This window comes from Rhodamnia argentea, chromosome 5 (genome assembly GCF_020921035.1).
Source record: "Rhodamnia argentea isolate NSW1041297 chromosome 5, ASM2092103v1, whole genome shotgun sequence".
In the NCBI taxonomy this organism is placed as follows: domain Eukaryota; kingdom Viridiplantae; phylum Streptophyta; class Magnoliopsida; order Myrtales; family Myrtaceae; genus Rhodamnia; species Rhodamnia argentea.
The window spans coordinates 24723410-24742971 of record NC_063154.1 but is presented as its reverse complement, the minus strand read 5'-3'; the positions used below and the strand labels follow the sequence as shown (position 1 = coordinate 24742971).

The window sequence follows — 19562 nt, the reverse complement described above, 5'->3', positions numbered from 1 at the left end:
CAAGGAAACAAATAACCAAAGGTAAGAACATTAATAACATGCACGACAAAAGACAAACGAAGGGATTCCGTATGCTACGTTTGGTTTGTATGTTACGAGTGCAACTTGGTGTCCGTTGGATAGAGGGTAAATGCATTTTCCGTGTCGGAAAAAAAAGCTATTCGAGAAATTTTCCTTTCGGCGAATTGCAAGTAAACAACATGTTAGCTCTCAGAACTCTGTGCTGTCAAAGCCGAGTTCATAAAGAGTATAGATATAGTTAGACGGAAACGCAAGCCGGCAAAGATACTTGCGATTTACGTCGAGTTTAATAATGTTTTTGAAGAATTATGCATGTGAAGAAGGGTATATAAAGGATAAGAAGCAGCCTAACATAGTAGATAGGGCATTAACGGAAACTAACGGCATGACTTCCCTTCTTTGACTCCAAGCATTTAAAAGTGCCAGCGAAAAGCCTTGGTGCTCCATCACTCTTTTTCTTTGCTGTTCTTGCACATTTGTAAGACGACCGCGAATTCTGCTTTACTTTTGACCCGATTTGAGAGAGAGAGAGAGAGAGAGAGAGAGAGAGAGAGAGAGAGACCATCAAAATCCCGGGAGCAATAACCCTCCTGAGTTGGGCTTCTTTTGTTGTGGTTTGAGTGTGGAATCATGGCGAATCGAGGGCTATCAGTGCAGGAGTTGTTCGGCCATATCAAAGGCTGTCGGGCTGGCATTATCAGGGCTCTCACCACTGGTTCGCTCTCTCTCTTTCTTACATAAAGAATTTTTCGTGCAGGGATCTTTGTGTATTAAACTCTTTTAATGTTGATTCGTACTGACGAGGATCTTCGTTTTCTTTTCCTTTGGATCTTGGCAGATGCTGAACTTTTTTACCAACAATGCGATCCAGGTTACTCTCTCTTTGAATGAATCTTACTCTCTTCCTTGGTTTTGGAACATTTGCCTGTGCAAACAGGCTACACACAATTATTCTCACCATCCTCTCATTTTATGTCCATCCAAAATGTTAATTAGGGTTGAGCAGTTTCAAGTTCCGTACAGATTCATGTGGAACCTAGAACCTAGAACTTACCCGTTTGAACATGTTCCATATTTTTTGGAACCTAAGACTTACCTTACATACCTTGAAACCTAGAACCTACCCTATCACAGACTTCAAGATATACCCGGATCCCGCGTTCTTAGTTGAACAATTGCAATGAATTATACCGTTTATAGTATGCTTGGTAACACTTCTGTTCCCAGGAACAATTTCTGAGCATAAATTATTTTTTTATAATTCTGTCCTAGGAGCAGAGAAGTGGATTTTTTTTTTAACTTCTTGTTTATGTTTCAAATTAGTTCAGTGGCCACTACTTTATTCTCAAAAACAGAAAAATTAATTGATGTCACCAAATCTATTTATGTTCTTTTTCTGTTCTCAAGAACTAAATAATAGGGATGAGAGAAACATGAGACTTACCAAACAGGCCGTTATTGACCATCACTTGCTATCACATTTAGACACGTCAATAAATACGAGATTTTACAAAGTAAAAACTTAGTCATAAATATCGTTGAAAATGAAAGCACAAACTAGTGGTTCTAGATTAAACAACAAGAACTTGTTCTAGGTTCATGTTCCGGGTTCCATCTACCTGGAACCTACTCATCGGAACCGGTTCCCCAATTTTTGGAACTTGGAACCTACCTTACATATCCTGGAACTTGGAGATGGGCTCACTCCTAATGTTAATAAACTCGTACATTTTGACAGCCAACCGGTTCTCTATATGAATTTGCTCCAGTTTTTGTTCCTTCATTTCATGGAATTTCAGATGGATCGAGCTTTCCTATCTGTCTATATTCTGATTTTCTGTTTTGGATTGGGCCCGAAATGTTTCATCATACTAAGAAATTCAAATGGAAGGTGATATCGTCAAATATTACTTGTGATTGTTTGATGGCTGATCGACCTTTTACTGGCCATCTACATAGCCAGAGAGAGGAAGTGCTTTGGAACATGCTGACACGACTACTTTAGAGTCTTGATGTCATTGATGGATCCTAGGGCAGAGATACCAGTGATCGTTACTATTGCACAGGCCGGGAAATGAGGCATAAATGGTTCATGTTAGTGAGCAGTGATACTCAGATACTCTCTTATTCTGTCTACACCATATCTTGCCTGTCTTGCATCGGTTTCATGTACTGATGTTCTAATCAGAACTCGTACTTGCAAATCTAGTCTAGTCTCCAAGGTTTTAATTGTCTATTGCTATTGAAATTACTATGTGCAGGAAATGTATTTTACGGTAATTGATGCCTCATTGTTTAAGATTTGATCATAATTAGAGCTACTCTTCATTGATCGACATCATCCATCCATTTCCTTCTAACACACAATATTATATCTACAAATGTAAACCATACATGAACGCCAAATATCAGGTCGGAAGAGGATTTGAGTATTCTCTAGCACAAACCGGGTTTAACAGGAGCCTTGAAATGAGTTAACATATGTTGCATATTGACAGTGCTGATGATTTGTGTTTTCCTACCTTCAGAGGAAGAGCCCATGTGCCTGTTTGGGCTTCCAGATGGGACATGGGAACTTAGACTCCCCGAGGATATGGTTCCCCCAGATCTTCCTGAGCCAATGTTGGGAGTTAATTACGGCAAAGTTGACACATCGTTGGACCAGTGGCTTCGAACTGTTGCAGCACACAGCGATTCATGGTTGATTGCTTTGGCTTTCAGCATTGCCTCGAACTTCCATTTCGGGAAGAAGAAGAGGTACGAGTCACCGAGTATTTATATAGCCGAGCTGTAGCTCTTGCCAGGGAATTATTTGAGAACTTATTTCTTGCATATTATACTTTTGGCCGGACAACTTTGTCCATAACCAGCATGAGCTTTAAAGGTTTTCAGTTTATTATGTCTTTCTAGTTATACAACCTCATTGTCAAATTGTTAGTCTCTTCATTACGTTCAACATCAACATCAACATTAATATCAACATCACCTTTATCCCAAACTAGTTGGGGTCGGCAGTCTCTTCATTACGTTATAACTTCAATTTCTCTGCTGCTCTAGGTAATGTTTCTGAACTTGCCGCATTTTGGTAATTACTTTAAATGGAAATTGACATGGATCATCTCAACCGCTGAGCATATAACACTGTCCTTTCCAGGAAAAGTGGTGCCTACCCATTGTTAACATCAATGGATAAATTCTATTCACTGGGGAGATCTTTCCATGAACTTTTTTTTGCCACAATTGACTCTGATTTGCTGGGATTGACTCTAGTAATTTTCTTGTCTCGCATTAAACAACAACATTAATGCTGTATTGATGTGCCTTCATGATTTGAGTTCGTGCTATGTCACGGCACACGTCATCAACATTTGCAGTCTCATAGTGAAATGTTCTTATTATCTTTAAAATTTTGCCGTTGTAATTCTCACGGCGGATGTATGTGCCATTGTTAGCCATCAACAGGTTGAGTTGAATTTAGTCAATGTAGTTATTGAGTTCGATCTTTGGTCGATATCTCTTTGTGAATTCTGACTCAAATCGAGTAAGCCAAATTATAGCATGGGGTGAAATCACTGAAAGCATAAGATGGTTGTTTTCTAGTTGGATGCAAGTTATGATGCCCTTGGATGGCCTGACTAATGGAGTAGGATGTTGGACTGAATCTTGGCGCTTGAAGTGAAACTCACAGACAATATTGATTTGTGGCATCTGAAAAATCGCAGGAAGACGCTCTTTAACAAGATAAATGAACTCCCAACTGTACTAGAAGCTGTTAAACAGTTCTACCGAGAGCACCAAGCCACCATCAAAAGCAGCAGCCAAACCAAATCTGGAGAGAGGATGGTAAGAAGATTTCAATAGCTCAAATAGTTTCATTTCAACGTTCACTGATTTGCTCTTTTGAATTGAATGAAAACTGGTTTTGTGGATGCTACCCTTCACACAGCGTGCACAGCAATCCCAAGTCGTAGCACAGCCTGCAGAAGCGCAGGACGATGAAGAAGATAATATACCCTGTGGATCTTGCCGGCGGGTTTGCGAAGGTGATGAGTTCTGGATTTTCTGCGATACGTGCAGGATATGGTACCATGGAGATTGTGTCAATATGACGGCCGAAATGGCTAGGCTCATCAAACAGTACACATGTCCTTACTGCCGTGGCAAGAGGGCTCGAGTTTGATTACTAGGAAGGACCTTGTGGAAGCCGAAAAAAAAAAAATAATAATAATAATAGTTGGAGCAAGAATTGCAATGTTTTCTGTGAGCAGCTCCAAAAGTAACACATAGACTATTGAACTAATTCTCCCCGGGAATTCTAGTGACTTCAAGATCTTGATGACTGCTGTTCCTTTTGCTAGTTTCTGGGTAATAAGTTATTTATGTCCCTAAGGGTGAAAATTTATTTCCAGAATTGATCGGTGATGTTCTTACAGTCTGAGCTTGCTTACTCTTCTTATGAACAATACAGCAAGCAAGGATTTTCATCAACTGCAATGATGATTGATCATCTTCTTTTACTTTTCCTTAAAGGGTGAAAACTTCCTCCCTTTTTCGCGTCCTTCGCTTACAACTTGCTTACTATCCTGCTTCTGATCCCTCTAGCATGCTTAGATGGAAAAAAGATTTTGCTAATATGGATGTTATCGGATGATCCGGATATAGCTTAGATGTTACCTTGTGCAGGTTATTTCTAGTTTTCTGGTAACTGGTGAATTGGAAGATGTGTGTAACCTAAATGAACATTACAGAGTGGGCATGACTCCTTCAATGGAGAAAAGGTACGATGATGTCTGAGTGTATTCCTCAGCTTTCTGGTTTCTTTCGTAGAGAGAGAGAGAGAGAGAGAGAGAGAGAGAGGAAGTCGTCAAGCTGGTATATTTTGCAACATAATACAGAAATGGATAACATAAGTTGTTAGCAGGCATCTTAGGGGCGCGCATGGCAACATTTCTGCTATGAAAATCAATTTCTGGCCAGAAATTGATTTTTCTAGTTTTGGAGAAAAGTAAATTTTTTATTTTTTATTTTTTCAAGTAGCTCCAAAACTACTTCTAGAGCAATTTTTTGCTCCAAAAGTTAAAAAAAAAAAAATGAAGTTGCGTAACCAAATGGATTTCTGCTCCATAAGTGTTGTCATGTGTGCCCTAAAATACTTATATATCAAAGTTAATTCACTTTGAAAATGAACAAACATGTGATTTAACATGTGACACAGCCGTGCTTAACGTTCCCAAAGCAGAGATTGGTTTTATAGATAGTTTTTAGTGTACACTCGCTCTATTCATGACCCAATTCCTTAAATGTTGTCGCAACCATATAGAAAATTTCCATTGGATAAGTTGGAGTGATCAATATTCTCTTTCAGTGTACATTTGTTACACATAAAACTTCATGATGGAAGAAAATGACAGGTTTTCAGTTGTTTGGTACTGTACTTAATCGTAAGACGGAAAAAGGTTTTCAATTGTCAGATTTTACATTAAAAACTTATTCTCTCAGTATAATTATGTTGCGCTCCTAACATAAGATACTAAGATGATTTCAAAACCCTTGTTTAAGAAATTACTAATATATGAACTATAAATTTTAAGTTTTTGGAATTATCCAAACAAAGCAACCTAAAAAATATCCTGAAAAATAGAAAATGCAAATATTTAGCAAACTTAATCTCTCGGTCCTCATAGCTTCACGTACGAACGGTTCTCCATTCCAAAGAAGTAATCAAAAAGTGATACTACTGTAAGCATCCAAGCTGGGAAAAAAAAATTAGAGGAAAGAGTGAAGATATGTCATTGTGGAGTTGAAGATAGGAACATCCTAAATTGGCATTGCAATAACCACCTTGTATACTAACTGATGGGTCGCTAACCCAGCCCAAGCCCATAGCCTGCACAAGCAACTGCCTAACTGCCAAGGCAGTTACTTGCCTCTGTTTTTTTTTTTTTTTTTTTTTTGTCGGGAAATTACTTGCCTCTTTTGAACGTGATAAACAAGATCACGTTCTTCTGCTTCACGTTGCTTCTTACGTTCTTTCTACCGAACAAAAAGAACGGTGACAATAAAGAGATGACGAATTCTCTTAAGGCTGCAAACGAAAGCATTTAATCTATCGAATTAAGATATGTTTTGTAGTGTGATATACCGGGAAAAGTATACTAGAAGTGTCATAACTTGTGTACGGTGTTCACTTGAGTGCCATAACTTTCAAAACGTTCACTTAAGTGCCATAATTTTCAAAAATTGTTCACTTGAGTGCTACGTCGGAGCAAAATCGTTCACTTGAGTGCTACAGCAAATTTTCGGGCGTGCCACGTCAACTTTCCAGCGTCTACAGTAAATTTTCTAGGGTGCTACAGTAACTTTTCCGGCATGTCACGTTAGCTTTTCCGGCTACCACGTCAACATGACACTCAAGTGAACGATTTTTGAAAACTATGACACTTCTAGTGTACTTTTCCCGAAATATATAGTCATGCCTTAGAATGTTCAATCATTTCTTGCTTTGGAAATTATTAGCTAATAAGTTCCCTACGGGATAAGTAGCTAGCTTAGACCATTCCGGGACAAGTTTATACTAAATATGTTTTCATAGCTTGAGTTAACCCCGAGCTTAAGCTACCGGTGTATGTTAGTAAAAAAAAGTTTTGTATTGGATGAAATCAATCCAGTATAGAGCATAATATATCTATTTCACCAATAATTCAGGCTTAGATATGTTAACAGGTTTAGCTTTGAACTTCCTCTCGGTGATCTGCTAATCATGCAGCTGATTGGATTGCCAAAATGCGTCGCTCTAATCAGGTTCCGGTCCACTGGGTCTCTGTCTTGCCTCTACCCCTTTGGGATCTATTATGTGTTGATGCCTCTCGGATGGGCTGTTTTGTTCGAAACTCTAATTATCAGTAATGCTTGTTTGTTTTCTTTTCAACCAAAAAAAAAAAATTCCTTTCAGTGATCTTCTATAGATGATGTATTGGAGCTCCCATGCACTTTGTTGCAATCATGTAGATTTATATAATTGTAATCTATTACACTTTTAGTTGACTCACAATTCAATAGCTAAAGCTCACGATTAGGTACTCAAATTTCTGTGGAACTTCCCAACATTTATTCGACTCAGCGAAAGGAATCAACCCGCATTTTACGAGCATTATATCGGTCTTCTCTTATGGGGGGAAAAGACACTAATGTTATCATGACTTTTGTGGGGCTCTCATTTTAATATCATAACTTCTAAGCAATCATATAAGTATCATAACTTTTACACAACGTTTATTTGAGCAATGTCTACCAAAAAATACAACGTGGTATTGATTCAATGTAAAATCGTTCAACCTAACTTGTCAGAAAAAAATATCATTAAAGGGTATAGAAAGACATGTGAACCATTTGAATTAACTCCACTTTGGATTTCGGCATGGGCTATGATCCAAAAAATTACCGAAAAAGCCCTTAACCTATTGCAATTGTGTCAATTCAGCCCTAAACTTTTTTTGAGCAAATTCAATCATTAACCTTTTGCAATTGTGTCAATTCAATGCATCCAATCAATTTTGGTTGGCCGGCAATAATGTTGACCCATTCGATGCTGGCTATTTGGCCAAATAATATTTTTTATATTTTGTCATTATTTTATTTTTCTTTTTTCTTTTCTTCCCTCTCTTTCCTCATGCCGGACCTCGGCGACGGCCGACAAGGTTGACCTCACTAGCCTCAAGGGAAGCTTGCCCCCGCCCAACCACTAACAAGTTCAAGCCTCGTCCGGCCATGGTGAGGAGGAGATTGAGTAAAATCTAGGTTACAACCATGAAGCAACTTCTGCAAAGGAGACACCAAGGGGTGGTTTTGCATAATGGAACTCAACCATGACTTCGAGGAGGCTTCTTTGGCTAGAAATAAGCCTCGTCCCGGTTGAGCGAGGCTCCACTTCGCCAGATTTAGGGTGGCGAGGATCGGCCTCCCGCAGCCATGGCAAGGTCGAGAAGATTTCTTTGGCTTGCGGTGAGCCTTGCCATGGCTAAGCACAGCTCGACCACACCAGATTTGGACCGGCGAGGATCATCTTCACACAGCCATGTTGAGGCCAGCCTCGTCCAACCATGGTGAGGAGGAAATTGAGTAAAATTTGGGTCACAGCCACATAGCAACTCCCACAAAGAAGACACCAAGGGGCGGTTTTGTAGAGAGAACTCAACCATGACTTCGAGGAGGTTTCTTTGGCTAGTGACAAGCCTCGCCATGGCTAGGCAAGGCTCGACCTTGCCAAGCCAACTACCGAGGTCCAACAACTAGCCGGAGGCGGGAGAGGGAAGCACAAAAGAAACAAAAAGAAACAAAAAATAATTAAACTTAAGAAACTAAAAAAAAATAAATTATTATATTGCCGGACGGCCAACCCCGGCCCGTATACATGTTATTGCCAGCAGATCAATTTGGTCGAATGGACTGAATTGACACAATTACAAAAGATTTAGGACTGAATCAGCAAAAAAAGGACTAAATTGGCACAATTACAATAAGTTTAAGACTTTTTTTATAATTGTCCCGCCATGATTCCCAACTCGATTTTGAATTTAACTCATTTTAGAAAGAAATAAATAACTCAAGTTGGATTTGTTATTACTAAGATAAATCCATGTAGGATTCATCTTTGGAGATGTGTCGCGGGAGAAAATTCAAGTGAAATTTTTTCAATGTCATTTTCTCTCTCTAATATGTTAAGTATCAGTTACATTTACCAAATAATTCAGCGCATAGTTTCAGCTGGAATTTATTTATCTTGAGAGTGTCCGAGAGCAACACTTTCCGATGTCCAAATGTCTTCGATAGAGGAAAACATATAGAAAATAATTGCAACCTAGTCCTTACTTCAACCACGTCTTGCATATTATATATTTGGAGTTTTTTTTTTTTTTGTAGCATTTGAAAATTGGCATGAATCTAATATTAACAAATTAATACCTTTTTTCATTTTTTTTCAAAATTTTAAGGATAATTAAGCAAACAAAGCTAAACGTAAAACACTCACGATTTCGAAAAAATTAAAAAATGAAATTCGGATGAAATATTTGCTTCAATTGAGTCTGTTGAATTAGCATGAAGTTAGGAGTGCTGTTAGTGGATTTATGAGAGTGAGAGTTTCGTTCAAGTAATGGATTTTAGCCAATTGAAAGGATCTTTTGATCAATCCAGAGATCATTTCGATTCCATTAGTAATGAGGATTCGGAATATCACACATTGATCAATCAAAGAGAGATTCAACAACTAAATTTTCGAATTAGCCGCTTATTCATGTCGATGATCTCCCTTTGTCAAAGTATTATCTAGACTAGCCCAACCCTTATGTAATATTTATTCTTGACACTAATTAAATGTTGAACTGCAATTACATAATCAGAAAGAATGGAAAGTGAAAAGGATTAACATTCTATGTCCACAAGATCTAAGAACTAATCAGTTCATATGCGTATAACATCAGAATGTACATTTCCTTTCTCAAGCTCACCAGCGTTTTGTGGATAAAAAAAAAAAACAACAAAAAGAGTTGCTGAAGAGGAGACTCCATGATTTTAAGAAATCCTAGTTCCAATCATAGAACATGGACTTTTTAATTTAAGGCTACATTTGATTCGCAGAATATGAATGATTTAAACAACATTTTCCTTAAAATAATGTGAAAATATATTTCATTTATTCATTTTTAAGAGAAATACAAGCATCATCTTTAGGAAAATATTTTTCAAATCATTTATTTTCGACGAAACAAATGCACCATAAATAGAAAAGAACAGATAACTTCTACCCATGTACAATTCCGATAGTCCACATTTCACAGAAATGATGAACAAGTGAGCACAAGAACATAAGTCCAAAGTATGGCAACTCAGTACATGACACTAGTAGAGATGAAGTTCACTTTGAGTAAATTTTTTCATGATGAAAAAAACATTGTTTAATGGTGCACATAATGAAATCAAAAACGACTAAAAGTTGAAGAAAAGAATTATGAGATTGAACTGTAATAACATGAGAAAGTTAATGTGTTCAATAACCAATCAAATTCTTTAACATGACAGTTTTAAAGATTCGGCTCGATCCCTTGCATTATTCAAAATATTGCATATTGAGGGTGATGAGTTAAGAAAAGAATATGTAAACTCATTCTTAATCGTGACAAAATCAAACGAAATTCAGGAAATTATTCGACCTACATGCTTGACGCGCATATACACACATGTATGCTTAGACATCAAAAGGGTATCGGAGCGAAAGCTAGGGTAAGGCTGTTCTACAACATCAATCTACTTAAGTGACGAAAAAAGAGCGCCCAAGGAAGTTTGAACGAGTGAATCAATCTACTTACTATGGCGGATTTTCTAATTAGCTTTAATACCTAGTATTATTCTATTGCTGTCAGTAGCATGCGATTCTCACTGTCTAGTCCGTGGTTCACATGCACACACGCGAGTGACAGTAACCTCAAACATCAAAGTTAATTTATCTTAAAGGTGTGCATACAAGCCATGAGCTGAAACGTTATTGCATTCGGTTAATATTTATGTTATCGCGACCAATACTAACCTCGGAAATGACATTCCTTTGCGTTCTTTGCGATGTCGGAACTCATTGGCCGCATGAACATTCACTGCAATGACACAAGATGAAGCGCCACACACCTTTTATGGAGTGAGCATAAATTAAAAAAAAAAACCCTTCGTGCTCGAAATGCAATGAGAGCTCAAATTTAGTGGTAATTAAACTAACTAGGCTGAAACAAGAGGCATTGTAGTGTGCGATTCTAAATTATACCCCTCCAACTAAACCCAAACCCTAACTAGCAAGTTCAATTACAATGTTACATCCATAAATATCGGTAAGCAGTATCGATGAAAAGCTTAACTATATCATCAGAGTAGTTACTAAAGGTCCAAGTCTATCAATCGGAACTTGATTAACAGTAATAATTGAGTCTTGATGAGTGTTTCTGCGGACCACTAACGAAGTATGGACTACTTGAAGGGAGTATTGTTGTTGTTGTTGTACTCTCTGTTTGCATCTGGGAGTGGATTCCATTCCCAGAGTCTGTCAGAAAAGGGGGTCTGAAGCGGGCTCGGAAGCTTGTTCAGCATCAGATTTTGAGACAATGACGACGACGACGACTGTGGAAGCAGCAACCCTTGCAACTGCGAATACTGAGGCTGGTAATACTGCTGTAACTGTGGGTGCTGTTGTTGCTGCTGATTAATCGAAGCCCCCGGGGCTTGTTGGTAGTTAACTAGTCTGTGGAGATCATCCACGGCACTCGTTGAAGACGAACTGGGGAACAAGCTGGGAAAAACCAGAGAGCAGCTGCTCGGAGTCGCGGCCTGCTTCGATGAGTGATGGTGGAAATTAGCCATCCCATCTTCTTCCATGAGGGCGAGCTGTGTGACCGAGATAGGAGGGATTGGGTAGTATGCGTTACTGACATTGTGTTTCGAGAGGCCGAGTGTGGTCGTGACATCAGAGCTACTGCTTCCATCGGCTTGATCATTATTTTGGGGTGAAGGCGACGGTAATTGTCCCACTTCTCCTCCTCCTCCTCCTCCTCCTCCTCCTCCCATGAATGGTTGGAATCTCTCGATCGCATTTGCTTGCAAATGGAGGCTGTGGCCGCTACTGCTGATGGTGTGGTGGTGCTTATTCTGATCGGATGACAAGATAATTCCTGTTGACCTCAAAGAGGAGGAAGAAGATGCTCGCGTCGGAAGCGTACGAGGAAGTGATGGGTGGTCTTCAACTCCAGATCTCTTGTACACTCGACATAACGATATTTCCGCCTGCGAAATATTGAAAAAAAAAAAAAAAAGAGAACACAAACCAACATAAAAGAAGAACATGAGCCATCACGGGTTAGAGATGAGAGAAGTTAATGCAGTAATAGACCACGAGAGAGCCAATATCAAGGGAGATAAGAAGGACTGCTGTGCAAATTTTTCTCCTACATTCACTGCAAAGAAGGATATTGAATCAAGAGGTCTTAATGAGTTGGTGAACCTGATCTAAAGGTGATGAATTCCTTCTTGAAGTTTGTGCAGAAATTTTCAATTCCCTATTGGAATCCAATGAGTCTTGAACTAGGGTTAGCTAGAGATATCCCAACTTCATAAAAGATTGTTCGCTTTTACATCTTTGGCTAAGTGAAAAAGGAATCACTTAGCTGAAAAATGAAAAGGAGGGCGAAGAAGAAGCCATTGAATCTTTAGCTAGAGACTTGTGAAGAACCTAAAGAGAATCAAGAACGTAGACACCTTTTGATAGCGTTCAGTCTCGTGCTGCGGCAAGCGGTACTCGTTCATAATCCAGCTGGTTCGGATCCCTTTGGGAGCCTTGCCGGAGTAGAAGACAAGGGTTTTCTTCAGCCCGATCGAACGGGAGTTCTCACCTCGAATCATCCGGTCAGCTCCTGTCGCCTTCCAATAGCCTGATGTGGTCACACGGTTCGGGCGGTCGCCATTTCTGTACTTCCGGTCTCGGGGCACGTAGAAAAACCACTCTTTCTCTCCAATTGCGGCTAAGGCTAATTTGTAAAAACAAAACCCAGAAAAGGGTCAGCGTGAGCCTTTGGACAAAATCGATAAGATCAAGCATCGGATCTTGATGCTTTTGTATGAACAGAGAAGAACTGCTTGAATTGAAACCACCACATAAAGAAAGATGTCAATTGATCGAGTAGGGTTCTAGTAGATACCGGGAAGCTCCCAAGGGTCGTAGCGATAAAGATCGAGGAAGGTAATGAGTTCCACGTTGAAGCGCTTGCCCTCAACTTTACGGCGAAGGTAGAACTCCACGAGCTCTTCCTCGGTGGGGTGGAAGCGGAACCCGGGCATCACCATGTCGTGCTCGTGATCATCTTTGGCAGTGGTGTCGTTGTTGGTGTCGCTGGTGTCTTCGTGGCTCATGGTTGCGGCAATTGCCATAAAAATCACTGTAAGCTTTCTGTAGAGCTAAGAGGAGCTAACTGAGTAATCCATTCATCATCAGCATCTTCTTGTTTGGTGAAGCTTCCACTCCAATTTATACCATGACCAAGCGTACGGATTTTCTGGGTGATATATGAAAGGAGGAGTGGTTAAACTCTGAGTACAGATGAAAAATGGTCCTCTCTCTCTCTCTCTCTCTCTCTCTCTCTCTCTCTCTCTCTCTGCGGATCGTTTGACTCTTACAAAGAAGGAAAGAAGAATGGAGTGAAAAAAAGAAAGATCTACATAGCTTTCAGGCCCTACGCGTCAATAGGAGCGTTTAAGATGAGAAAATGACATCTCAAGAGAGAGGACCGTGCGACCTCATCTCCTTAGCGGTGGCCTTGGACCTTTCTTCCTCCTTCCCACTACCACGATGCCACACCATACCACCCAGTTCATAATTTTGGACTCCCTTCCGAGAAATAGGAGTGAGCAAAAAGAACCAATCGGATTGAAATCATCATAATCGAATGAAATCGGCCAGTGCAGTCCGATTTTCAAGGATGTGGTTTTCGATTTCATAAAATTGGAATTGATAATTGCTAGTCCGATTCTCGGTTCCAAGGGTAGACCACCCCACCGTAACCAACTATTTTTTTAATTGTTAATTCTATTTTGGCTCGGTTCCCAATTCCATAAAATTGAAATTGATAATTGTCAGTTTGATTATCGGTTCCAAGGGTCAAAACCGCACATCCAGACCGATTTTTTTTTTAATTTATAATTTTATTTCTTAAAAATCTTTAAAGAAGTCATTTAAAATGTGAATATTTATTTCAAGCACATGCAACCGATTCCACTAGTTCACCTCGGAACCGATCACCCATGCTAAGACTAGAAGATAAGCTAACAAAGTTAAGCTAGTGTTCTTATATTTTTTGCTTTTCTGTTGATGAAGTCACACGTTAAACTGTTAATCTACCCACAATTTAATAAGATATGTTTTTTTGAAAACTAAAAGTGAAAGAGGAGAGAGCATAGAATTATAAGTGGCATTATTGGCCGAATATCAATTAGTTTTGTACACGTGTTTGATTAAAAATTCTGGATGGAGAAAAATTATCCACAAATTCTTAAACTTATTGTACGTAATTTTGTCGTGGACCTTTTGACGATTTTCCAATGGAGTTCACATAGTCGATTTTCGCTGAAAATTGCTGCATTGCGATTTAGTCAATGTGAACCCCCTACGAGACATGGCCGGCACTGATATTGATAATTTATTTTATAACTTTTCAAATTTTTCATTTCTTTTCTTTTCTTGTTCTCTTTCCTTCATAAGATTTTGGACCGTGTGAGGTCGTTGAGCGCCAACGACAACCAGCAAGAGGGTTGTGGGGCATCGCCACACTCGGCTAGATGCTATACCCTCGCCTCACCTGTGGCCGATGACCAATGGAAAATCATGAAAGAAGGAAACAAAAAAAGAAAAGGGAAAAAAGTTCACAAAAGATGCAAAATTTGTCCACGTTATTGGCTCCAAGCCAAAAACTAGCCACATGGACTATATTGGAAAAGTCGTCGAAAGTTTCAGAATTAAATTGACAAAATTAAAAAGTTCAAAACTGAATTTTGCCACTATACAATAGGTTTAGAATTTTTCTGGGAAATTAGCTCTTCAGGTGAAAGTTTGCTTACACCAAAATCTTGCAAACCCTACCAAATTTTCTAGAGGGATAGAGCACACACAAGCCAAGTTAATGAAATGACACGAGAAGAAATTATGGCTCAAAATTCACTCCATAATCGGAAAATTTTGAAACAATTAATCGAACAAGTATATTGAACTTTAATAACCCGGATAATATGGTTCCAAAGTCTATGAGCATGTCCTTCATTAGATGAGAATACAGATCATATAAATCTCAAGGTCAAGTTTTCTCTGACATGGAAGATAATCGAAATAATATCAACATTTGATCTAAAATATCTGATCTATAGGTTTAAAAATCCAGAATAATTCATTTCTTTTATACCTGGGATAATCTAGGTTTTCCACATGGGCTAGAATATTTGGAATTTAAGGTTTCTGTTTTAATATGTAATTTGAAATCTAATATATATTTAAAGAATTGACCTTTAAATTTATGTCAAATAAAAAATATTTAATCTACCAACTATACGAAAAGATTTCAAATTAAGTTTGGATAGTGCTAGAAATCTAAGGAATCATAAGTTGAAGGGTTACGGATGCAATTTATCTTGGAATCATAATTTCTCTTCATCCAGTAGTACCACAATAATTCTTCATGGGCATTTCATTGAACTTTCAAGCAAAGTATGAGGTTAAAACCGTCTTTTGAGTTTTTTGTTTTTTGTTTTTTTTGTATAAATTTGTGACAAAAATAATTGAGGAATTTTATAATATATTGGAAAGATAACATAGGATCTAGATTTATTTTCAATTTTGTTAGGGTATGCTAGGTTTTCGAACTATATGCTTATGTGCCTCTTCACCAGCATGTATATTGAGAGGGACCTTCTGTAAAACTTCACTTGTGTGAATCTGGATAGTTTAGTAGAGATTGATCATACAATGGTTTAATAAGTGATATTGTCATACCGTAAGTAACCCTTTCATCGAGCAGACCACATTATAAAAATAAATAAATCGGACACACCATTTAGTAAATTAAAGTTGTAAACCAGCCTTAACAAGTCGAGCATTTTTTAAATAGAAATTTTTTTTTTTTTATGATCCAGGGAACCCCCGCACGGCCGGCAGCCGAAGGGTAAACCCTGGGGGCAACACGTGCTAGCCACCACACACGTGCCACCGGGTAAGTCACCCCGTGACGCCCTTGGGATTCGAACACTCGACCTTTTGCGAGAGGAAGAGTGCATGAACCATCGGCGCCACCCAGGTGGGTGGTTAAATAAATAGATAGAAAATGTTTGATTTGTGTATTATCGAAAAATACGAAGAATGACATTTATGATTTTTCCTAATGTGAAATGTCTTTCCTTCGTCAATTGCATAATTTACTACAGAACAATCTTCTCGGCCTCCTTTTTTTTTTTTTATAGACTTTTTGTTTATAGTATTTTGCTTGAACTTTTGCTTTTAATGTTGGATCCCGATGTTGCTTTTATTATTTTATCTAAGTTTGAACATCTCAAACTTGTTAAATACATAAAAGAAAGCCATTTAAAGCCATTAAGTGTTTGGTAGAATTGTGTGCTTTTTTTAATTTCCTAGAAAATTCAATTATCTTTTTATTTGGGAGAGAGAAAGGTTTAATGGCACTTTGGCCATTAAACCTTATTGGATCACTATCAACCTATATAAAAAAAATGTGATGGGTGGGTGATATCTATTGAACGATAGGATGAGTCTACTTTAGTTAATTAACAACCTAATTCTTTTGTCATTTAGGGGAGAACACACGTGCGGTGCGGGCGCAATTAAAAGTCCATTGAAGCATGTTCTTCTGCCGAAAAAAGTGAAATTTAGTTGTCAAAAAAGCAAAAACGAGCATGATGACAAATGCTATTACCAAATATAATAAGTTGCATGTTGTTGAGTGCACATCTCAACAATCGGCTCCCTCATTTTGTTGTTCAAAATGTTGAGGCATGATCTTGATTAGAAAAATTACCTACTTCTCTAAGAAAACAGTATGTTTATTCGATTAGAGTGGGAAATTATATGGTTGGTATAGATAGATAGATGGTGGTGAAAGATGTGATGTGTGGCTTCTAAGGAAGCCAAAGTTTGAATAAGATTAAATGAAAAAAAAAATTAAATTGGTGGGGTTAGGGTTGGAGCTGAATAGGACAAAAGGAGCAAAATTTTGGTTTTGAGTAAAGCCGGGAAGAGTCAAATGAAACCCGTGACCACTCTCTCTTCATAAAAAAGACAAAATGAAAAGAGGGCTCCTCTTCTTTTGTGTCTTATTTTCCAACCATATCTCTTTCATCTCTTGCTTTCTTCTCGAGAAGATATCTTTTCTAAGATAGGCATTTTCCAATAATTTGACTATTGTGCACCGCACAATCTCGGCCTAAAGGCAAACGGCTTCTTTTTGCATTAATGTGACTCATTATCTCACTTTGTACCATCGTCCAATCCTGTATCTCCTTAATTCTCCTATGAAAACGAACTCTCTCTCTCTCTCTCTCTCTCTCTCTCTCTCTCTCTCTCAACCTCGACCTCGACCTCAACCTCGACCTCGAATCGCTATTTGTCCAACTGGGTTCCTGTCACGTAAAAGCTGGCGTTCTTGGTTTGTTGTGCAAAAGCCGAACCGTGTCTCATTGTTTGGAGAGACTTGAAAGCATCATCAACAAGTATGGGTCATCATCAGCAATCCAAAGACAACCAAGGGTTATTAAGTTTTTAATCCTATCTTTTGACTTTCGATGCTGTAGAGACGTTTGTGAAATGTTAAAAAGAAGAAAAGCCAGTTATTCTTCTTGTGCAAAGTAACTAAGCCGTTGGTGTTGGAATACACCTCATTAAACAAACGACCTTCTAGGGTTTTCCATTTCTTCAACTATTAAGAAGGATCGCTTGACCGTCCATTTCTGTGCGCATGCATGACTTTCCATAAATGAGGGTATTATCGACGAGAATGACATCTCTTCCATTGAAAAAAAAAAGGTGGAAAAAGAAAGAAAAGTTACGAGGCATGGTTGCCAATAAATTAGATATTTCTCAAGTCTTCTTAATCTTCTTCTTCTTGATTAGGTGTTGGGTATTCACAAGAAATATGGTAGAAAACAAAGATAGAGACGATGTGGAGAAAGCGATACGGGAGATCCCAAAGATGGCAAGTCAGCAAGAAGCACAGTCATTGCTGCCATGCTCTGAGGGCCAAGTTAGGATCTGTTGGTGATGATAATTGGTCACCAATCTTCATGGACGATTGGCCATCTGTAAGAGGCAAAAATTAGGTTGTGTTGCTTCTACAAGCTTAAAGAAGCAAGTTTCGGGTATTATCTCAACCACCCCACGTCAAGGTTTTCTATTACGTCATACGAGGCTCAGCCACATTGACTTTCCTTCGTAGAATGGAAACCCTAGAATGAATTAGATTACCCAATGGGTGGCGGTCCATTCGGTAGATAATGGGGGGCATCGTTGTCGTTAGAGGTCACAAGTTACGGCCGACCACTTGTAAGGACTGGTTGTAGTCGGATTCTTGATCGATCTTGCTACATTCCGCCCATGGAAAGGTTGTCGTTACTGGAACTTTGTAGCGACTCCCCACTCTAGAGAGAGAGAGAGAGGTATATGCTTGAATGTTCATCCACTCCAAGCAATGATCATGACATAATGGTAGCAATTTTGTTAATCCGAAAGCTTAAACTACTAAATTGAGGACAAGATTTTTGTGCATGATAAAGTAACGTATCCGATAATTTAACTTATTAGATTGTTTGGAATACAAGTACCAAATCAGAATAACCTAATCGGACTACTGATATGTTTAGGTACTTTCACTACTAGAAAGTACTGGATTTTCAGAATCTTTATCGTTTGACTTAAACAAAACGTTTAAGACGTTAGATGGATTATTGGTGTAATAGTGGAATATTATAATATGATGAACTCCGTACGCTAGAAGAGAATGACGTTGATCACGTTTTCCCTATGATATAATTCAATCTCGAAGTTGAGTGTGACACAATCTATTTATAAGTTTAATTCAATAGATGGAGGCATCTAGATCAATCCTTTTGCTAGTTTGTTATTTGTCCACATATTCAAATAAATAAGATTGATTATTCACTACCTTTTGACATCGATGATTTGTAAATTTCATATAATGCATTTAGGAGGACATCTAATTCCGTGTTCCTTATTTACTAACCATGAAGAACCTAGAAAAGGAATCACGGCATTCATTAACATAAGGATTATTAACGAGTGTGGACCCATTTCTTATAGTTAAATGGGTGAGTTGTGATTAAGACACCGGGCCATCTTTATCATAGATACTACTTATGATCACAAAGCCAACTTTCCACAAGTGTTAAAAGGCAGCATGTACCAATGCAGGCCAATATGCACTTGCCTTGAAAAATACAAAAAATAACATAAAAAATCCATGAACTTTGGCTTACCGTGCAATATGGTCCATGAACTTTAGATTTGCTCAATATGACAAGTAAGCCTCCCTAGACCATACGAGTGCTAGATGGTCTAGACTCCTAGAGGATTCAGCAGTGGTGAATCGTTCATACCTGTCTTCTTTTTGCTTCCCGAGAGAAGACAAGTAATGCCGTCCCTAACCTTTAACCCAAGTAATGTCATCCATAAACTTTAGATTTCTTTCATGTGGCCCGTGAATTTTAGCCCATAATGCAATGTCGTCCTTGAGCTTTCAAGTTGTTCAATGTATTCTATAAACTTTTGATACATGTTCAATCTAATTCCTAGATTTTAGAAGAACATCCAATGTTATCGCCGAACTTAAATCAATGAAAATATGACATTGGACATTTTTATATAGTGTAAGGACTAACTTGAACATGTACCAAAATTTTAGGGAAAACATTGAACATGTTAAAAGTTTATAGGCGATATTATA

General features: G+C 38.4%; 2 protein-coding genes across 2 annotated transcripts; one reads left to right on the top strand and one right to left on the bottom strand.

The window, feature by feature from the left end:
- Window positions 1-651: 651 nt before the first annotated feature.
- Window positions 652-4201, top strand: LOC125315264 (PHD finger protein ALFIN-LIKE 4-like). Its single transcript, XM_048279717.1, has 4 exons — window positions 652-736; window positions 2550-2778; window positions 3744-3864; window positions 3968-4201. Exons 1-4 carry the CDS (start codon window positions 652-654, stop codon window positions 4199-4201), a joined length of 669 nt encoding a protein of 222 aa, XP_048135674.1.
- A 6467-nt stretch (window positions 4202-10668) lies between these two features.
- LOC115757575 (NAC domain-containing protein 35) lies at window positions 10669-13211 on the bottom strand. Its single transcript, XM_030697864.2, has 3 exons — window positions 12753-13211; window positions 12313-12581; window positions 10669-11841 (listed from the first exon to the last, which is right to left on the bottom strand). Exons 1-3 carry the CDS (start codon window positions 12979-12981, stop codon window positions 11032-11034), a joined length of 1308 nt encoding a protein of 435 aa, XP_030553724.1. The 5' UTR covers window positions 12982-13211; the 3' UTR covers window positions 10669-11031.
- Window positions 13212-19562: the final 6351 nt, after the last annotated feature.

Excerpts from the sequence above, each read along its gene's own strand:
- LOC125315264 (XM_048279717.1), top strand. The coding sequence starts at position 652 with ATGGCGAATCGAGGGCTATCAGTGCAGGAGTTGTTCGGCCATATCAAA. Across the intron at positions 737-2,549 it reads TATCAGGGCTCTCACCACTG|AGGAAGAGCCCATGTGCCTG; the intron begins GTTCGCTCTCTC and ends TCCTACCTTCAG. Across the intron at positions 3,865-3,967 it reads CCAAATCTGGAGAGAGGATG|CGTGCACAGCAATCCCAAGT; the intron begins GTAAGAAGATTT and ends CCCTTCACACAG.
- LOC115757575 (XM_030697864.2), bottom strand. The coding sequence starts at position 12,981 with ATGGCAATTGCCGCAACCATGAGCCACGAAGACACCAGCGACACCAAC. Across the intron at positions 12,582-12,752 it reads CGACCCTTGGGAGCTTCCCG|CCTTAGCCGCAATTGGAGAG; the intron begins GTATCTACTAGA and ends TTTACAAATTAG. Across the intron at positions 11,842-12,312 it reads AGACTGAACGCTATCAAAAG|GCGGAAATATCGTTATGTCG; the intron begins GTGTCTACGTTC and ends AATATTTCGCAG.